At 33.1% G+C, this 22,483-nt stretch overlaps 1 protein-coding gene across 9 annotated transcripts in view; it reads left to right on the top strand.

Annotated features, from left to right (window-relative positions):
• Positions 1 to 21,157, top strand: part of ZNF711 (zinc finger protein 711) — a 28,752-nt gene extending 7,595 nt beyond the window's left edge. For 6 of the 9 annotated variants that reach the window (XM_023202361.1, XM_023202360.1, XM_023202356.1 and 3 more), the window contains 7 exons: positions 3,013 to 3,555; positions 12,056 to 12,211; positions 12,897 to 13,034; positions 15,066 to 15,203; positions 16,072 to 16,119; positions 17,802 to 17,945; positions 18,451 to 21,157. In XM_023202361.1, the coding sequence (XP_023058129.1) occupies positions 3,013 to 3,555; positions 12,056 to 12,211; positions 12,897 to 13,034; positions 15,066 to 15,203; positions 16,072 to 16,119; positions 17,802 to 17,945; positions 18,451 to 19,628 (2,345 nt within the window). In that variant the 3' untranslated portion in view covers positions 19,629 to 21,157. The remainder of the gene's footprint in view (positions 1 to 3,012; positions 3,556 to 12,055; positions 12,212 to 12,896; positions 13,035 to 15,065; positions 15,204 to 16,071; positions 16,120 to 17,801; positions 17,946 to 18,450) is intronic. The other 3 variants (XM_023202363.1, XM_023202362.1, XM_031936625.1) reach the window with 1 other exon arrangement.
• Positions 21,158 to 22,483: the final 1,326 nt, after the last annotated feature.

Here is a 22,483-nt window from a genome sequence, read left to right as displayed (position 1 = left end):
ATTTTCTAAGCTAGTAAGATAATTTATTAATGCAATTTAATGCTATTTACTAAATGATTTAAAATTTAAATGAGTGACCACGTGATAGGCCATTTTACTCTTTATCTCAAGCTCTTCCTGTAGCTGTGCTTCACTTAATCTTACACATCTCTTTAAAAAATAGTATCTAGGGTAAATATACTCTAACCTCTTCCTAGGCAAGTAGAAAACAGGCAGCCTGGAGTCAAACAATGAGTTCAGTTTCCAGCTAGGACCTTGTGGAAACTTTATATAACATCTGTAAACCATAGTTCCTCCTTATTTAAAATGAGGATACTCGCACTCACCTTATACAGTTGTTCTGAGGATTAAATGAGATGATACTTGTATTAGTAGGTTGCTTGTTGGATAGTCAGTACACAATAAATATAGCTAATCTATAGCTAAGTGACTTTGTTTAGAAAGTCAGTGGAATGTAACAGATGAACTGATAAGAGGAACAAGCAAAATTTAATAAGAGATATCTTGGATCTTGGTTTAAGTAATCTGCTGGTACCCTGTGAGGGACTTATCAGTTCTTGGTCTAGGATCCTTGAGAGCATTTGGTTCAGGATAAAAAAAAAACATATTTGGATTTATTTATTTACTTTTTTAGATCTGATCTATTTTGATTTGTAAGTTCCTGCTAGAGGCTGGGTGAACTAGCACTGCTCCTTCAGCCTATCTTCTTAGAATCCACCCAACCAGGTTGATCTGAACCCAGGTCAGCACTAGCATTATTCTACCCTTCTTTCCTTCCCTGTGGTCTACTTTCAGGCACCAGACTAATCTTCAGCAGTGTTCTAAAATAAATGGGATTTCCCATATTTTAAAACTTTGGTTTGTGAGAAGATTTTTGTGAATTAGTAATTTTAATGTTTAGATATATAGAATTCCAGTATAGTTAATTTTACAGGATTAATATTTTAATTTTTTCCTTACTAATAAACCACATTTCCAGTCTGATTAAATGCTAAATTTGAACCCCCACCTCATCCCCATCTCTGAAATGCCCAGTGGAGTAACAACTTAATTAAAAATACTTGTTTTATACATACTCCCTTCATGTACCAGACTTCCAGGATTGTGGCTGTGTCCTTTTGGGGTAATTTAGTGGTTTAGGTGAGAGTTTGAGAATGGCAAGAAAGATTTAAAAGGGTTGAAAGGAAAGTATCCCCAAAACGCTGTTGAAAGCACAGCTTTCCCTTTTCACCTTGTTCTTTGATGTGTTAGGGTATTGATGGTGTCCACTGGTCTCCATCCTAACTTGGTAACTAATTTCCATAATGAATTGATTAAAAATAATGAACATTATATGACAAATAACACTCTTTCAGGTACTACTTTATAGAAAGCGATCAAAAGGTTTTGTACTGGATGATTTATTGTAGATAATTTATTATAACCAGATCCACAAACCCTCTTAATTTGTGTTTGTACCACCTCAGGGAGCAGAACTTAGCAGAATTCCTCGTGAAGGGATTTTACACTCGTACAATATTTACAGGGCAGGTAGGAGTTGATGTTTACCATGCTGCTCAAGAAAAACATTAAAGCTTTGTTCCTACAGATTTACTATTATCAAACCAAATCTTAGTCTAAGGTGAGTAGAGAGTTTTTCTCCCTAAATCAGGTGTTGAAAGATGCCTTCCAATTTTGGATATAGTAATTCTTGTAAGTTAAACAAGTTCAGACACTTTCATGTTTATAATACACATTTTATAGTAGAACATTTTATTAACCTACTTAACATATTAGTATTCTTTTATGTTTCTGTGCCTTTTTATTTTAATTTTTTGAAACAATTGTAGACTCACAAGCAATAGAGGAAAGGAGTACATAGACTCCGTGTACCCTTTACTTACCTTCCTGTAATGGTGGCATCTTACATAACTGTAGTACAATACAAAAACCAGGAAATTACCATTCACTCATTACTGTTAAGTAGACTACAGACCTAATTCAGTTTTCACCATTTTTAACATACATTTGTGTGTGTGTGTGAGTGTATACAGTCTATGCAGTTTTATCCCACATATAGATTTGTGTAAATACCACCACAATGAAGATGCAGAGCTGTTCTATTACTATATATATGCTATCCCTGCGTGTTCACAGACACACACAAACACACACACACACACACACACACCCCCTTGGCAACCAATAATCTGTTCTCCATCTCTCCAGTTTTATTGTTTTAAGATTATGTAAATTCATTTATACATTATGCAGTATCATAACCTTTGGTGATTGTCTTTTTTTCCCTCAGCAAAATTTTCTGGAGGAAATTCAGGTTGTTGACTTTATCAATAGTGTGTTCATTTGTCTTGCTGAGTAGTGTTCCATAGTAGGGATGTGCCAGAGTTGGTGGAACCAGCCATTAACCTGCTAAAGGACACTTGGGTTGTGTTTAATTTTTTGCTACTATGAGTAATAGCTACAGTGAGCTGTTAGGAATATTTCTGTACAGTTTTTGGTATAAACATATATTTTCATTTTTCTGGGGAAAAATGCCCGAGATTGCAATGGTTGGATTGTATCGTAAGTGCATATTTAGTTTCGTAAGAAATCGCCAAACTATTTTCTAGAGTGGCTGCTACTATTTTACGTTTGCACCAGTAACAGTTGAGAAATCCAGTTTCTCCACATCCTCACCAGCCTGTGGTGGTATCACTGTTTTTTATGTTAACTGTTTTAATTGGGGTGTAGTGATATCTCATTATGTCTTTTGTGTTTTACTTGAAAATAAAGTATATTATTTTAAGGTCTTCATGTAGATTTTACTTACATTGTTTTCACCCAACTCTAACCCAATTCCTGGTTGTTGGTGGTTTTAATTGCAGTTAAATTGTCAGTGATTTAAAAAAAACGATTTATTTGGCCAAGATTACTTAATATTTAAGAAATATTTATAGCATTTGATTTATTAAATACAGTACTCTAAATTAATAAAATAACTTTACCTTTTTTGGATAATTGTTTGTATTATAGTGGCTGGAATGGCTGGTACTGCACATATCGATGGAGACCATATCGTTGTTTCAGTTCCTGAAGCTGTATTAGTTTCTGATGTTGTCACAGATGATGGGATAACTCTTGATCATGGCCTTGCAGCTGAAGTTGTCCATGGACCTGACATCATCACAGAGACTGATGTAGTAACAGAAGGTGTGATTGTTCCTGAAGCAGTACTTGAAGCTGATGTTGCCATTGAAGAGGATTTAGAGGAAGATGATGGTGATCACATCTTGACTTCTGAACTAATTACAGAAACCGTTAGGGTGCCAGAGCAGGTTTTCGTGGCTGACCTTGTTACTGGTCCTAATGGACACTTAGAACATGTGGTCCAAGATTGTGTTTCAGGAGTCGACTCTCCCACAATGGTATCAGAGGAGGTTCTTGTAACTAATTCAGATACAGAAACTGTGATTCAAGCAGCTGGAGGTGTTCCTGGTTCTACAGTTACTATAAAAACCGAAGATGATGATGATGATGATGTCAAGAGCACTTCTGAAGACTACTTAATGATATCTTGTAAGTGAAACATAAAGCCCATAATTACTCAGGAGATTGATTTATGTAATGTGGAAAAGTTTTCTGGGATGAGGGATAATAAAAGTTATGGGGGAATCTTTTTGAAAAATAATTTTTTGAAGCAGTGTCATTAAGATGCTCTTTTGAGTTTACTCATGTTTTTAATTTACTCAATGAAAATTCATACCTGAAATGAAGTAAAATAATGCAGTTTATTAGTATCTTAAAATAGGATTATAGATTTGGCAACAACAAGAACATTGATACAAAATTTTAATGACAAATATATATATTTCAACATGGGAGCTTTCTTATGTAGCCACTGCTTTTTCTTTTTAATATGACAGGCACTGGAATTGTCAATTAAGTTTTCCTTAGGAACTTAAGCATAATATGTTAAGAAATGTTGTGTTGATTTTTAAATTAAATACTTGAAAAGTAAATCATAAACTCAGATAATGTCCTACAGTTATCCCTGTGTTTATATTGCATTTGCCTAAATATGTGCGTGTATATTTTATGCAAAGCTATTTAACATGTTTATTTTAGACTGTTTTGCAAGATTCTTAAAACATTCTATCTGAAGCGGGAAGATAGAAATATTTTGTTCTCATTTTAAATGATGGGTTTATGAGAGCAGCAACAAAAATAGAAAATATCTTGTTAAGTTATTGATGGAGCTTAAAGAAGTAGGTATATTAGTTATTAAATTTGAAGGGATCATGCTACAAGTAGTAAAGATTAGACAAATTTTTTTTGACTTTTCCAGGGAAGATTTTTATTCTTTTATTTTTAAAATACAAAAATGGTTGACTGGGAAGTTAATCGCCAGGTAGAGTATGTGTGTTGTGTGTGTATAAAGTGATTGTATGCAGATGTGTGTCAGAGAATTTAAAGCTGAAAATAAACTAGATTTCTTTAATTTATAAATTTAATTCTGAAGTTTAGCATGTTAAGTTTTTTCTTATATAAACACTTTTGAAGGTGAATTTTTACATTGTTTTTAAGAGAATGATGTAAGTCACTAAAAGACTGCAAATATTGTTACCTATTTTTAAATAGATATAGATTACTAAAGCAACTCCATATTTACATCCTAATGTGGCATTTTTTAAGACTTATAGTTATGGTTATCATATAAAATGATGTGGCAAAAGTTGGTAGTCTATACTAAAATAAATTCGGTATGTCTTTGAAAGAGTATTCATTAATTTAAACTGTTTGATATTAAAGTAGTGCAGAATTTAGATGTCATGTATTGTGAATAGTCATACCTTGTGTTATCTTCTATGATTTAATTCTGCAAAAGTTTTTAAAAAAAGTTTCTGGAATATTCTAAGTTAGAATAATTATTTTGATAACTACATCATGTATCAAATACAAAGACTCCTTTGAGGAATATAATTTTATTTTTTTTCATTTGTTTGGTTTCAACTTTTATTTTAGATTTGTATGGGTATGAATGATCCCATCTCCCAGGTACTGAGCATAGTACCCAACAGTTTTTCAGTCCTCACCCCACTCCCTCCCTCCCACCTCTAGGGGTCCCCAATGTCTGTTGTTGCCATCTTTATGTCCATAAGGACCCCATGTTTAGACCCCACTTATAAGTGAGAACATGCAGTATTTGGTTTTCCATTGTTGCATTAATTTGCTTAGAATAATGGCCCACAGCAGCATCCGTATTACTACAAAGGATGTGATTTCTTCTTTTCTTATTGCTGCGTAGTATTCTGTGGTGTATATATACCATGTTTCCTTTATCCAGTCCACTGTTGATGGGGCACCTAGGTTGATTCCCTGTCTTTCCTATTGTAAATAATGCTGTGATGAACACACAAGTGCATGTGTCTTCATGGTAGAATTATTTGTTTTCCTTTGGATATATACCCAGAGTGGCATTGCTGAGTTGAATGGTAGTTCTGTTTTAAGTTCACTGATAAATTTCTAAACTGCTTTCCACAGTGGCTGAACTAATTTACATCCCACCAACAGTTTTTAAGTGTCCCCTTTTCTCCACAGCCTTACCAACATCTGTTTTTGTTTTTTTTGTTATTTTTGACATTTTAGTAATGGCCATTCTGGCCATAATAAAAAAAATAGTAGATGTTGACATGGATGCAGTGAAAAGGGAACGTTTTTACACTGTTGGTGGGAATGTAAACTAGTACAACCATTATGGAAAACAGTGTGGAGATCGCTTAAGGAACTAAAAGTAGATCTACTGTTTGATACAGCAGTCCCACTACTGGGCATCTACCCAGAGGAGAATAAGTAATTATACAGAAAAGATACTTTTCACATGCATGTTTATAGCAGCACAATTTGCAATTGCCAAAAAAATATGGAACCAGCGCAAATGCCCATCAGTCAACGAGTGGATAAAGAAAATGTGGTATATATACACTATGGAACACTACTCAGCCATAAAAAGGAATGAAATAATGGCATTTGCAGCAACCTAGATGGAATTGGAGACTGTTATTCTAAGTGAAGTAACTCAGGAACAGAAAACCAAGTATCATATGTTCTCTCATACGTGGGAGCTAAGCTATGAGGATGCAAAGCATAAGATTAATACGTTAGACTTTGGGGACTTGGGAGAAAGGGTTGGGGGTGGTGAAGGATAAAAGAGTAAACATTGGGTACAGTGTACGCTGCTTGGGTTATGGGTGCACTAAAATCTCATAAATCAACACTAAATAACTTATTCATGTAACCAAACACCACCTATTCCGCAAAAAGCGATTGAAATAAAAACATTTTAAAAAATAGCTTTGTCAGTATGAACAGGCATAATAATAATAATAATAATAATAATAATAATAATAATGGTCTTTCTCACTGGTGTGAGATGATGTCTCATTGTGGTTTTGATTTGCATTTCTCTGATGATTAGTGATATGGAGCATTTTTCCCTATGTTTGTTGACCACTTGTATGTTTTCTTTTGGGAAGTGTCTGTTCCTGCCTTTTCCCCATTTTTATTGGAGTTACTTGTTTTCTGCTTGCTAATTTGTTTAAGTTCTTTGTAGATTCTGGATATTAGACCTTTGTCAGTTGCATAGTTTGTGGATATTTTTCTCCCATTCTGTAGGTTGTCTGTTCACTCCATTGATAGTTTCTTCTGCTGTGCAGAAGCTCTTTAGTTTAATTAGTTCCCACTTGTCAATTTTTGCTTTTGTTGCAATTGGTTTTAGGGACTTAGGCATAAATTCTTTCTCAAGGCCAATGTCCAGAATAGTGTTTACTAGGTTTTCTTCTAGGATTCTTATGGCTAGAGGTTTTATCTTTAAATCTTTGATCCATCTTGGCTAAATTTTGTATGGTAAAACGTAGGGGTCCAGTTTCATTCTTCTGGATATGGCTTCCCGGCTATCCCAGCACCATTTATTGAATAGGGAGTCCTTTCCCATTGCTTACTTTTGTTGATTTTGCCAAAGATTAGATGGTTGTAGTTATGTGGCTTTGTTTCTGGGTTCTCTTTTCTGTTCCTTTGGTCTATGTGTTTGTTTTTGTACTAGTAACATGCTGTTTATGTCACTGTAGCCTTGTAGTGTAGTTTCAAGTTGCATAATTGATGCCTCTGGCTTTGTTCTTTTTGCTTAGGGTTATTTTGGCTATTTCTTTCTTGGTTCCATATGAATTTTAGTGTAGTTTTTTCCAATTCTGAAAATGACGTTAGTAATTTGATAGGAATAGCATTGAATCTGTAGATTACTTTGGGTAGTATGTCCATTTTAATGATATTGATTCTTTCAATTCTTGAGCATGGTATGTTTTTCCTTTGTTTGTGTCAGCTATGATTTCATTTATTAGTGTTTTATAGTACTCCTGGTAGAGGTTTTTCACCTGCTTAGTTAAATATATTCCTGGGTATTTTTTGAAGCTATTGTACATGTAATTGCATTCTTGATATGGCTCTCAGCTTGGATGTTGTTGGTGTGTAGAAACGCTACAGATTTTTGTACATTGATTTTGTATCCTGAAACCTTGATAAAATTGTTTATCACTTCTAATAGCCTTTTGGCAGAGTCGTTAGGGTTTTCTAAGTATAGAATCATATCATCAGCAAAGAGAGATAGTTTGACTTATTTTACTGTTTGGGTGTCTTTTATTTCTTTCTCTTGCCTGATTGCTCTGGTTAGGATTTCCAGTACTGTGCTGAAGAGGAGTGATGAGAGTAGGCATCCTTGTCTTATTCCAGTTCTCAAAAAGAATGCTTCCGGTTTCTGCTCATTCAGTTTGATATTGGCAGTGGGTTTGTCATAAATGGCTGTTATTATTTTGAGATACGTTCCTTTGATGCCTAGTTTCTTGAGGGTTTTTATCATGAGGGGTTAAATACATTTTGATTTTATCAAAAGCTTTTCCCATATCTATTACAATGATCACATGGTTTTTGCTTTTAATTCTGTTTATGTGGTGAATCACATTTGTTGGTTTGCATATGTTGAACCAACCTTTCATCCTTGGAATGAAACCTAGTTGATCATGGTGTTTTAAGTTTTTGATGTGCTGTTGAATTTAGTTTACTGGTATTTTCTTGAGGATTTTTGCTTAAGGAACATAATTTTGTATGAAGCAAAATATCTTGTTAACATCATGATGGGAGATCTCATTCAAACCTCCCTAATTTCAGGGGTAAAAAAAGTTAACGCCTTTATAATTTTAGAAACTATAATGGTTTTTTTGAGATATAATTTACACATCATTTTATTTACCCATTTGAAGTGTGCAAATAAGTGGTTTTTCATATATTCACAGAGTTGTACAACCATCACCACAATGAATTTTAGAACTTTTTCATCACCACAAAAAGAAACCCTATACCCCTCAGCTGTTACCCCACTCTCCATCCACTGTGAGGCAACCATGCCTCTATAGATTTGCCTATCCTGGACATTTCATATAAATGGAGTTATGCAATATGTGGCATTTTATGTCTGGCTTTTTGTTTTTACCTCACATAATGTTTTCAAGGGTCATTCATGTCATCACATGTATCAGTACATTTGACTCTTGAACAATGCAGGGGTTAGGGGTGCTGAACCCCACCCCCCCCGCCGACATACACACAGTTGAAAATCCATATGTAACTTTTAGCTTACCAAAAATGTAACTACTAACAGCCTACTGTTGACCAGAAGCCTTACCAATAGCAGTTTTGTATGTTATATGTATTATGTACTGTATTTTTACAATAAAGTAAGTTGGAGGAAAGAAAATGTTAAAATCATAAGGAAAAGAAAATATATTTATTATTCGTTAAGTGAAAGTGGGTCATCATAAAGGTCCTCATCCTTATTGTCTTCACATTGAGTAGGCTGTGGAGGGAGAGGAAGAAGGGTTGGTGTCTCAGAGGTAGCACAGCAGAAGAAAATTCATGGATAATTGGATCTGCACAATTTAAACCTATGTTATTCAAGGGTCAACTGTACTTCATTCAGTATTACTAATAATGTTCCATTATATGGGTATTATCACGTTTTGTTTATCCATTCATCCATCAGTTAATGGATATTTAGGTTGTTTCCACTTTTTGGCTATTATGAATAATACTCCATGAACATTTGTGTACAAGTTTTTGTGTAGGTGCATATTTTTAGTTTTCTTGGGTATATACCTGGGAGTGGCATACCTCTGAAATATAAACGTGACTGTCTTGTTTGCTTTTTCACTATTGTGAAATACAGATCCTTTGTATATTGCCTAATCCCATTGCCGTGGTATATCAGTATACTGTATAGTTTTTTGTTTTGTTTTGTTTTTTAACTAACATACAACAGGTAAAATAAAAAGCCTATCTAACTTTTAAAAAGGAATGTTATATTGTACATTTTACTAAAATGAAATTTTAATTAAATTGTGCAAGTGGGCCATAAAAAACTATTGAATGTTACCAAACTTTGCAGTGTTGGCAAACAATGCACCTCACTTTCTTATATTATATTTAGTACCAGAAGAATTCTCTGGTGGGTATTTTATTACTCACTTATTGCTGGATTGAGAAATAACACTATTGGACTTGAATATTGCATCCCTTACAACAAGCAAAAAAGTTAAGCTTGAATTTAAAGTATTTTGAGTATTATCTGCATTAAGAAGGGCCTTTGGGGATTTATTTCTAAAGTCAGTTGATTGCCTATTAAGTCTTTGTTAATTTCGTACTTTCCATAACAAAGAATATAGAATAAATCTTGTTCAAGTTGATGGTTTACCTCTTAAAACTGCATGCCAACATCTTTAATAATTTTATCATCTTCTGTGAACTTAAAATATAGAATAAGTTCAGTTAGTACATTTCAAAATTTCTCATTCTGAGGAATCTAAGTAAAAATTAATGAATGCATTAAACTTAAAAGTATGAACCTTAAGAAAAGGTAGAAATGGAATCAGAGAGAATAGTATTAGTAATTTCATACTTAATGCTAAAATTATGATACAAAACTATTGAGAAGTGGTGAAAAAAAATGTGACTTTCATTTCATGAACTTTAATTTTGTGAATAATAGTTTTAACTCAGCTTATCCCAGAAGAAACTGTGATCACTTTAAACTATTCATGTATAATAAAGCAGAATTTTTAAAATGAGAGTATTTTTATTATTTTATTAATTTACCATAAGTTATTTCAGCCTAAAAGTTTGTATTTTGGACACTTTTTGAAGTTTTTTTAATATTCTGTTTTTAATTAAAGAATGAGAATATAGTTTTTTTCTAAAAACTTAATCATAATTTTTTCTATAATGTCATTTTTATTCAACATTATTTTATAAGAGAAGCTGTTAAGCTGGTAATATCAAATACTTAATCATTGTTTTTTTTTTCATTTTAATTTGTCCCATTGTCAAAAAAGTTGCCAAAAGTTTAGTAATATAATTAGGAGCTGTGATGGAATGAAAATATGTAGTCTTTATTTTGATCATTTGGATGCTTTCTTTCATAGACAATAAGCTATTAAAATTTGTAAATAGGATAGCATCATTTATATTTAATCATAAAGTTAAAGTAGCTCTGCAATGTAAAAATAATTTTTGATATGTGTTTTTTTCCACTATGTTGAAAGGCCTAAGGAATATTTTTGAAGTTGTATGTATCAAGTTTGAAACTGAAGTAAGGAAAATCTAGACTTTGACCCATTTAGACCTTGCTAAAATTGTTTTTAGGAGTGCTGAATTAATAGCTTTTTAATACCACTTTATTCTGTTTTTAATGGTTCTAGAATTGTTAGATGTATGTAGGGGCTTCACAATTTGATGTTTCATATTTAGTACTGTGATATATATAATGAGGAGCAGATTTTCAATTTAGATTACATTTGTGTTTTTATAGGAACAGCATTAAAATAAAAAATTATAGGCATATAATATTTAGGAGGAATATATTGTTTGAATATTATTTATGGTCAGAGGACAGAGTTTATTAATCTATTCATTGCATAGTTCATGCATAGTATTCATGTAAACTTAAGTGTTATCCTAAAAGACTATATAGTTGAGAATCAAAAATTTTAAGTATATTTAAAATGTAAGAAATAGGCCCAAATACTGTTGCCTTATCTTTATATATGATTTACTTTTAATAAGGAAAAAAAGGGGGAAATACCCATTTATTTCCCTTACATATAATTTTGAAGTAAAGCATACATTGCAAAATCTAGATATATACAAAATTTATGGCTTGAAGTTGTCTTCCATTGACCCTGCAGAAATTAGAGTATTTACTAAGATTTTATTTCCATGATTTATGAAAAGCCCTTTTTATAGTCATTTAGGTGTTCTCTGTGTTTTTTTTTTTTTTAATCCTAGATCTTGTATGCTAATTTGTTTTAGAAACAGCCACTATTTAATTTGGCAACTGTTGTTTATGTGAACTCATTTTATGAGTAATATATGTTTTATGTTCTTAATTTTTCTGTTATTAAATTTGGTGTTAGGATTTACCTGAAAATGTTGAAAGTGATGAAATATGAAGCCATTTTAATTAAAGCTATATGGTTAAGTATTTTGTATCTATCAATTGAAATCTATAAATAGATTTTTATATAATGGTGATTATGTAATATAACTGATCATGTATACTGTTTCTCATGAACCTTGACACTTTTTTAAATTTTAAAAATAATTTTATTGTTATAGATTTATGTTGCACATGTACAGGTTTATTACATGGATGTAATATTGTGTAGTGGTGGGGTTTGGGCTTCTAGTGTACCTATCACCTGAATAGTGAACATTGTACCCAATAGATAAATTTTCAACCCTCACAATCTCCCCTCCCCCCGCCTTTTTGAAGTCCCCAATGTCTATTATTCATGAACCATAACACTTTTAATGGCTTCATAATCGGTTATTAAGTGAATACAATAGGTAGGTGGTTAACATTATTTCACGTTACACTTTCAGCTTAATACTCAGTAAATGTCAGTGGTAATTTTTCTTCTTTTGTTTTTTGTCAATGGTACTTTTTGACTGAATTCATTTTGTTTGTATTTTATAGTGGATGATGTTGGAGAGAAATTAGAGCATATGGGTAATACACCATTAAAAATTGGCAGTGATGGTTCACAAGAAGATGTTAAAGAAGATGGGTTTGGTTCAGAAGTAATAAAAGTGTATATATTTAAAGCGGAGGCTGAAGATGATGTTGAAATAGGTACAAATACTAATTTTAATTTATTGCTCTAATACGAGTTATAATCTGTTTTCTGGGGACTAGTTTAAAAACATTCTCAAAGCATGGTTTTTTATTATATGTTTCTTTGGGGATAGTCTACTTTTAAAAATTGTATATGAATGTAAAGCAGGGATGCAGAATATGTCATTCTTCGATTCTTTCAAACATGAGTAGAATATTACAGCAGAAAATATCAAAAACATATGATTGGAGAGGATTTGGGTTAGATTAAGAAACTATAATGAGTGTTTACGAGCATGGATTCTAGAGGCAGGCTGCTTGGGTTTTAAATAGGTCCTGCCACTTAGCTAAGTGACCTTTGATAAGTTACTTAACTCCCTTCTGTCTGTTTCCTCATCTATAAAATGCCCATAATAATAACAGCTACCTAGTAAGGCTGTCGTGAGGGTTAAATGGGTAAATACATATAAAAGACTTATATACTGCTTGGCGTATAAGTTTGATGTAAGGATGAACAATTGTCATTTCTCAGTGATAGCTGAAAATTTAAAGTATAATTTATATGAAAATGTTCTTGGCACTTTGAAATTTATTTTGGAATTTATTTTTTTCTAAAGGGAAATATTTCTATATATTCTCCTTATTAATTTAGGTGATTATTCCAAGATACTTTTCTATTTTAATATGTGTTTTAATTTTTAAGGTGGAACAGAAATTGTCACAGAGAGTGAATACACCAGTGGACATTCAGTAGCTGGAGTGCTTGACCAGAGCCGAATGCAGCGGGAGAAGATGGTTTACATGGCAGTTAAAGATTCTTCTCAAGAAGAAGATGATATCAGTAAGAAAATAAGGGCACTGTAGTGACTTATCAGTAGCCATCATGTATTCTTTAAAAAAAATCTCAGAGATACAAGCACTGTATAGGAACAAAGTTCAATAAAATAAGCCTGACCCTTTGACCCTTTGCTGTAAATAATTTAAAAGGGAAGGGTCCTTTTGACCATTCATTTGTACATATATTGTTCAAATCACCAAACATGAAATAATATATCTTAATATACTATACTAGAAATACAGAGATGAGCAACATACAGTTCCTGACATCAGTGAAGCTCACGAATATGTAATTATTGAGTACCTACTTTCTGTATGTTACTGAATATGTTGCAAGATGTTATGTCATTTAATTCTTACGACTCGTATCTGAGATAGGTGGTATTTTCTCTGTCTTATGGAAGGAAAAAAAGGATTCAGGGAAAACAATTTATCCAAGATCATTCCAATATTAAGTGTGAAGGGCAAGATTTTAATGGTTATCTAACTCCACTGCCAGTGTTCTTTCCACATGGCAGTGGACACTGTTGGCTTCTCTCTGAATTTAGCAATGGAAGGGCTGATGGTTTGTTCTCCTGTCACTAAGGGGTTATCTTATGTAAGTATGCTTCCAAGCCAAGCTGCCAGGAGTTTGATTTCTTATGCTGTTGATGGTCTCCAAGCAGTTGCTGCTTAAGGTTTTGTGGGGCTAAGTACCACAGGACGATCAAACCTCCTCAGGTTTCCTTTCCTGACATACTGCATGTTTCCTTATGAAGACATTTTACTCTCTGCCTACTTTCTCGTCACCTCAGTATAGGAATGCAGCCCTTTCCTAAGGCTATTCCTGTCTTCTTACTATGCTGAGAAAAACACAATGTTGCCTTGCCCTATAAGGGTAAGAGCCTCCATTTCACTGCATTAACTTGATAATATTGGGCTTTACCTGTGCTGCACTCTGATACCTACTCCAAGTTTCCTTCCCTAGAAGTCGTAGGGTGCTGAATTCCACCCCCAAACATGAGTAATATATTACAACTGAAAATACCAGAACAAATGAGTGGAGAAGATTCTGATGGATAGGAAAATAGTTTAATCAAATAATTTCTATTTGGTCTCTAAATTCTTTATTTTTTTATTCATTGGTAAGGAAAGGGGCACAGTAGGAGATGAGTGATTGAGGTTTAACTTAACTTATACCAGAATTCTGTGGGAATGTGGGAAACTTAGACCAGTATCTGTTTTTGGTTAATAGAGAGAAGACAAACTTGGGAGAAGAGGGATACTTTTTCCCCATGTTTTCCCCCACATTTCTTCTGTAGTCATCCAGGATCCCAGTATGTGAATCAAAAGAAAAGTAAAAATTCAAGACAATTTTCTATTTAACAGGTTAAATGTAAACAGATTATTTTATATAAAGTATATTGTGGCTCTCTAGGTTTAAAAATTTTTTTCTTACCGCAATGTTGTTTTGTTAAATGAAACTCATTAATGCTTTCTCTCCTCAGTAGAATCCCTTAAAATCTGGCCTATTGAAGAGTGTCCACATATTCTTGATCACTAGCATTATATACATATATAATTTTAATTTTAATTTTTAATTTTTTTCAATTAGTATTTTTGATGATTTTTTATTACATGTATAGTACTGCATTTCATTTATAATATAGTATATGAGATAGTATGGACCACTTTCTAGTATTATTTCTATGAGAAATATTTTCTGAGTCCCAGAAGACTGTCAGGCAAATAAATGTATAATACCTGGTAGAATGTATGATCATTCCGTATATTTCAAGCGCACATGTTTTTATAAAATTTTTAAAAGCCATTTCCATAGGACTTGGTTCTAAGAGGAGAATAAGAATTTTGGTAAATGATTGTCTCCTAGTGGCACTAGCCTCCAAAAGTGCCTAATATAAATTGAAATTAAATTTATAAATTTTTAAATTAACCAAACTGAAATTTGAAAGTTGAAAGATTTACATTGTTTGGAATTTTTACCCATTTATTAAATATTTGGGGTTATAAACAAGCAATTATTTCTAAAATTTAGGTTGCGCTGAAATAGCAGATGAAGTTTACATGGAAGTCATTGTAGGGGAAGAGGAAGGAACTTCTCTCCCTGAGATTCAGCTTGAGGACTCTGATGTTAATAAAACAGTTGTCCCTGTTGTCTGGGCTGCGGCATATGGTAGGATACTGGCATTTTTTCACCTGATAAGTACATAACATGTATTTACTCAGCCTTTAGGCCATTAAATAAGCTGTGTGAACGCCACCATGAATTGGCTAATATAATAAAATGTTTTACACTGTGGACTGATTCATCTCTAGTTACTTTAGATGATTTTCCTACCACACACCTTGTACTATTTAAAATGAATCTTGCTTAATGCATTATGTTTTTCAGTATGATCTATTTTAAATCCTACCTGTATAAGTGAGTGCCATAAAAAATTTTATTTTTCTAAAATAGGAATATCCTTTGAAAATCGATCCTTCCTCTTTTGGAAAAACTTATTTCATTTATTAACTCTACAGATGATAAGGTTTTGGGGTTTTGAAAAAGAAACAGAAACCCAGGTATGCTCTTTTAGAAAGTATATAATGAAAGGTAAATTTATCAACTTATTTTTTCCCTTTCAGTCTTATTTTATTTCATTCCTATGTAATGTACAAGATGGTCCAGGTATACTTTTTACTTTGAAAAATTTTGATGTTCAAATGCATTAATTTATCTAAACTTGGTTCTTCCAAAGGTTCATTCATTCAACAGTCATTTATTGAGCATCTTCAAAGTTGGGGGTACACTGCAGAAATATCTACCCAGTTTTCATTTAAAAAGTAAAATTGTTCTAGATGTTGACAATTCCAAGGATGCTGACAGCAGCCCTTATTTTCAGTATGTGACATTATCTAACCTATGGGAGTGGAAGAACGCAACAATTTTTTTTAACCCAAGGAATGGTAGGCAAAGTAAGATTCTGTAGATTAAGATGTGATCCACTAGTAGTCATTATAATTAGCATATCAGTTTTTAATTAGTCTTTTTTTTTAAGGAGATGAAAGAAGAGTCTCCCGAAGATATGAAGATTGTCAAGCATCAGGTGAGAGAGCATTGTATATGAGATGTGAGTTAAAGGTCTGACTTTATATACTGCTTGGTAAGTAACAAGTTTGTGTCTACAGACACATTTGTTGGACTCTTACTTGCTTAGTCATACCTAATCTAATTAGTTAAATAGGAGTTTGCCTCTTTGAGGAATTAATTTATATGTGGACATAATGTGTGTTAATCTGTAAATGCAGTTCAATTTAGATTTCCCTCAAACTTTAAGCATCAGGCAGTTTACCACATGGACCATAACAGGTTGCTATGGAAAAAATAAAATAGAAATTATTTGGACAGAAAAGTAACAATTATTCATGATATCAACCCCTTGTTAGTGTTCTTTTCGGGGCAGAACTGTTTTCTTAATTTCTATGGCAACCAGTGCATTTATATATAACTGTTATATAAAACCCATGTGTCAGCTTAATTTTATTTTAGTTTTAATAGACTCTATATAGTGTTATTCTCTAGTTGATCTTCTTGTTAAGTTTTCTTAAGCAAGGAGATACTTTCTTATGATAACGTGTCATTGTTCTGTTTCTACCCTTGGGAAGTGTTTGACTCTCTAAACTTAAGTGTTGATTTTGAGAAATTGATGAGAAGTATAGATCACAGCATATAAGTTAACATGACAGTTTTGTAGGTCTGCATTTTTTAGCTAAATTGCATAAAACCACAACGGATTTTTGAGAACTAGGATTTTATTAAGTACTTTTTAATGTATGCACTGATCACACTGAAATTGCAATAAATTGCCTACCATATGTTAACCCCTAAAATCAATATTAATATGTAGTACTCTTTATATCAAGTACATTATTCTGAAGCATATCTACAAGAGATCTGTTTTGTTTTTTATGCATTACACATAGTCACCATAACTATAATGGTTCACTAATATATCTACATTTCTTTTTCAATTAATTTCATCAGCCTTCATTAGTTAAAAAAAAAAAAATTGGTCTGATGCCAAGATTTTGTTTCAAATTCAGTTTCTGTTTCTTCTTCTTCTTCTTTTCTTTTCTTCCTTTCTTTTTTTTTTTTTTTTTTTTTTTTTTTTTTTTTTTTGAAGAGACAGGGTCTTGCTCTGTTACCCAGGCTGGTGTCCTGTAGCACAATCATAGCTCACTGCAACCTTGAACTCCTGGGCTCAAGCAGTCCTCCCATCTCAGGCTCCTAAGTAGCTAGGACTACAGGTGCATGCCACCATGCCTGGCTAATTTGTTTTTTGTAGAGACAGGATCTTATTATGTTGCCTAGGGTGGACTGAAACTCCTGACCTCAAGCAATCCTCCTGCTTCAGCCTCCCAAAGTGCTGGGATTACAGGTGTGGACCACCATGCCCAGCCCAAATCCAGTTTCTTATGTTACATTCATCTTATCAGTTTATTCCTGATAAAATTGAGATATTTTAAATTTAATTGATGATCAAACTGAGATATTTTAAAGTTAATTTCACATGATATCCTATTCAAAGTGTTTACACATATATGTCTTTACTTGTGAGTGAGAGAGAGCAAGAGTGAGAGGGAGAAAGAGAATCATAAGATGGATATACTTTGTGAAATTTACTACCACAGTGGTAACTTGGTGTCATGTCATCTATAGTAACTCATCCAACAGAACCAAAAAAGTATAAATGTATGTAATTTAATGATGTTTCAATTTTTTTTCCAGGAAATACTTTGGACTCAGCATTAGAAAGCAGAAGTAGTACAGCAGCACAGTACCTTCAAATTTGTGACAGCATTAATACAAATAAAGTACTTAAACAAAAAGCCAAGAAGAGGAGAAGGGGAGAAACCAGGCAGTGGCAAACAGGTAAATACTTTGCTTTATGAATATTATAATTATTTGAGATGTGGAAGTATTTTTTTTTTGTCACCAAAGAAAAATATCTGTGGTTTACACGGCAGTTCTACTCTCCACGTACCTGTTTGTGTATGCTATAGATAATTGGTTTTTGTTTTTCATATTGTGTGACTGGTACTTAATAAAACTATGCTTGTTTGCTCTTTATTCCAAAGATACTTTTACAGAGAATTTTCAGGTTGGTTTAACAATAAAGGGTACCTGTTTTTGGTATTCAAAATATATATGATACTGCATTTTGACATGTGAGTGGTTCATAGTAGAGTGCTGCTCATTACTTTTTAGTGAGCTACTTTGCATAAATTGCTTTTATTAAGTATTTGTTATATTACAGAATTTTATTCAACTGGTATAGTTTTCATATAGTGAATGCCAACTAGTTTTGGCACCTTTGTTATAAAATCCTTTAAAACAGTCTGACCAAATGTCACAACTTTCTCTTTTCTTTATCTAGCTGTTATAATAGGTCCTGATGGACAGCCCCTCACAGTGTACCCTTGCCATATTTGCACAAAAAAGTTTAAATCCAGGGGATTCTTAAAAAGACACATGAAGAATCATCCTGATCATTTAATGAGAAAAAAATATCAGTGTACAGATTGTGACTTTACAACTAACAAGAAAGTGAGTTTCCATAACCACTTAGAAAGCCATAAGCTTATAAACAAAGTCGACAAAACCCATGAATTTACAGAATACACACGAAGATACAGAGAGGCTAGTCCACTGAGTTCCAATAAACTTATTTTAAGAGACAAGGAGCCGAAGATGCACAAGTGCAAATACTGTGACTATGAAACTGCAGAACAAGGACTGTTAAACAGACATTTGTTGGCCGTTCACAGCAAGAATTTTCCTCATGTTTGTGTTGAGTGTGGGAAGGGTTTTCGACATCCTTCTGAACTCAAGAAACATATGAGAACCCATACTGGTGAGAAGCCATATCAGTGTCAGTATTGTATTTTCAGGTGTGCAGATCAATCAAATCTGAAAACTCACATTAAGTCTAAACATGGTAACAATTTGCCATACAAATGTGAGCATTGTCCCCAAGCATTTGGTGATGAGAGGGAGCTTCAGCGTCATCTGGATTTGTTTCAAGGACATAAGACACACCAGTGTCCTCATTGTGACCATAAGAGCACCAATTCAAGTGACCTTAAGCGGCACATCATATCTGTTCATACTAAGGATTTTCCTCACAAATGTGAGGTCTGTGATAAAGGTTTTCATCGTCCTTCTGAGCTCAAAAAGCATAGTGATATCCATAAGGGTAGGAAGATTCATCAGTGTAGGCACTGTGACTTTAAAACATCCGATCCATTTATTCTTAGTGGCCATATCCTTTCAGTTCATACTAAAGATCAGCCATTGAAATGTAAAAGGTGCAAGAGAGGATTCAGACAACAAAATGAGCTCAAAAAACATATGAAGACCCATACTGGAAGGAAGATTTACCAATGTGAGTATTGTGAATACAGCACTACAGATGCATCTGGCTTTAAACGACATGTGATATCGATACATACAAAAGACTATCCACACAGGTGTGAATTCTGCAAGAAGGGATTCCGAAGACCATCAGAAAAAAATCAGCATATTATGAGGCACCACAAAGAGGCTCTTATGTAATAAGATCAATATAAAGAAAGAAGCTATTTAGGAGATATGATATGCTACTTGGGAGAAAACTCTCACTAACTGTCTCACCAGGTTTCAAAGCTTGATACTAAACCATGACTTTACATTCTTTGTGTTAAAGATCTTAAAATATTTGAATTCATGGGGGATCCCATAGCCCTTTGAAAATTACTTAAAGAATTTAAGAAGCACTATAGAATGGTCACAGAAAAACTTCTTAAGTATCTATGTAATAGTATTATATGCATACTTAAACTACAGAGGGGAAAAGCAAAGACAAATACTTTATTTGGCTGATTATGTTAGATACAAATGTTTCTGAAAGGAGAATACATAATTGAGTTTAGCGATGCTTTGCTATAGCAAGCAAACCCACTTTTATGCAATTTTAGAAATGGGGCGGGGAGACAAAATGTGGTCATTCATCAGTCACTTAGTCATTGAGCCTTTTATATTGTACCTGGAAATTAAATTCCAGAAACAACAAAAGTTTTGTGTATTCATTAAAAGAAAACTAACTGGAAAGCAGGTTAGATTAATTCAGTACTATTAAAGAATTCAGAGCTGTTAATATTTTATCACAGGATAGGATACTTAAAATATAGCATTCTGTGCTGAGGTCTAAGGTGAAGTCTATAAAGTTCCCTTTTTTTCTGATCTTCAAGTTGATTGTTGTTCAGTATGGCATATATGACAAAAGTATATTTGAGTCAAATGTGGCTTTCGAAAATGGATGCAACATTAGCATTGCAAACAAAATCAGCACTATATTTCTTAATGATCTAAAGATTAAACTGAGAGAACACAGTTTTCTTAAATATTATAATGTCTAGAGTTTTTTTGAGGACAGTCTTAGCAAGTATGATTGTTCTAGTCTTACTTGCTCTAATGTTTAAAGGTGCAATTTTATGCCATTATTGAAATTGATTTTTAAAATCTATATACCATATTATTAACATGCATTTTCAATACGAGGCAGTGTTTATGCAGTATTTAAACAGAGCAATATGCTGCCAATAGAGTTTGGAGGTGGATATTTAGTTTACAGTGTATAAACTTAAAATATGCATCCCTTTAACAACGCTTTGTGTTAGCATGCTGCAAATCAAAATGGCACTTAATATTAAAAACTGGTTTAGGGAAATTTTATGAAAATCCTGTTCATAAATGTAATGCATATGATATGTACTTTTAAGTTTTAGTTGCTTCATGTTTACAGCTGTTCAGCTGTTCAACATAATTAAAATGTAATTTTACTTCATGCTATATTGTGGCTTTGTGTTTCAAACAATGTTCACCTTTCTGTTTTTGCACCAGATAAGAATCAGTTCCTTGAGAATAAATTTTTTATCTTTCTTAACTTCAGAATATTAAAATTGGAATATCTACTAAAATTCTGTGTTATGTGGCTGTAAATGATGTACACGCTGTAAAATAAGATCGCTACTGTTATGTGGGTTTATTATTTCTAAATGTTACTCATTGAAATGAGCATACAATAAAAAGCATTTATTGCACTTCATGGTTTTATGAGTTTATTTAAAGTTGCAATATTTTGTATTAAAAGACTTCACTTCAGATTTATCTTAGGCAGATTGGTCCTTTCTTTAATGTCTTGCTGAATTTTGTTCATTAACAACAGCATGAACTAGGAATTTAAACAGTTATCATGACTGTGTAATGCATATTTCTTAAGAATATATGTTATTTGCTAAAATCATAATGAAATAACTATAAATAAAAGTGTCCATTTTAAGATCTTAGATTTCATATTATAGAGAAAACTAAAAGTTCTTAACTTGCTTAAATGATACAATCCTGAGCAGTGAATACATCTAATTATGTTCCCAATATACATTCAAACGGAAAAGTATTGATGTGTGTATTTGGCAAAGATTTCTGCAAATGAGCATAAAAATAACTTTCTATGTTCAAACCAGTGAGCATTTCATAGAATCCTATATATATGGCATGGTTAGTTAAAACTCTTTGTCAATTGAATTATTAATTATTATTAATCACTAGCAGAAAAGGAAATATCAGCCTCACATGTTAGACCAGTGCTTCTTCATAGACTTTTATTTATTTATTTATTTTTTGAAAAGAATTTTAAACCCAGAATTTCATATCCAGCCAAACTAAGTTTCATAAGTGAAGGAGAAATAAAATTCTTTACAGATAAGCAAATGCTAAGAGATTTTGTCACCACCAGGCCTGCCTTACAAGAGACCAGTGCTTCTTAAATTTAAAGTCTGTAGAGATCACCTAGGGAACTTGCTGAAATGCATATTCCGATTCAATAGATTTGGGGTGGGCCTGCAATTCTGCATTCCTATTAAGTTCCCATGTGTTGCCACCATATGAGTAATAAGGTGGTAGATAAAAGCACCTGCTGTAATTCTGGCACATGCTATTTACTATGCTTAAACACATAGCTGTGGGTGAGTGGACAGAGGGAATTCTTACTGAGGACATGACATTAGAGCTGAGATATGAGTGGCAAGGAGTAGCCAGCCAGATCTTGTGGAAGAGCAAGGCAGAGAAACCTGCAGATGCAAACAACCTGAGATACGACAAGCTTTGGCTGGACAATCGTTAGCAAGGGAGAGTGATAAGAGATGGTTGCAGTGATCCAACATTGCGCCATCGCACTCCAGCCTGGGTGACAAGAGTGAAACTCCGTCTCAAAAAAAAAAAAAAAAAAAAAAAAAGAGCTATGAGAAGTTTGAAATGGGAAGTCCTTGGGAAAAGTTAAGGAAAAGAATACTGTTACATGTTTTGAAAATCACTCTGGAGGCTCTAAGAAATGCAGAGGAGCTGAAGGATGCAGCCATGTTAAGAGGTTA

This window comes from Piliocolobus tephrosceles, chromosome 12, assembly GCF_002776525.5.
Source record: "Piliocolobus tephrosceles isolate RC106 chromosome 12, ASM277652v3, whole genome shotgun sequence".
NCBI lineage: Eukaryota > Metazoa > Chordata > Mammalia > Primates > Cercopithecidae > Piliocolobus > Piliocolobus tephrosceles.
Note: the sequence above shows the minus strand (reverse complement) of the source record. Positions and strands in the feature narration are given on the sequence as shown.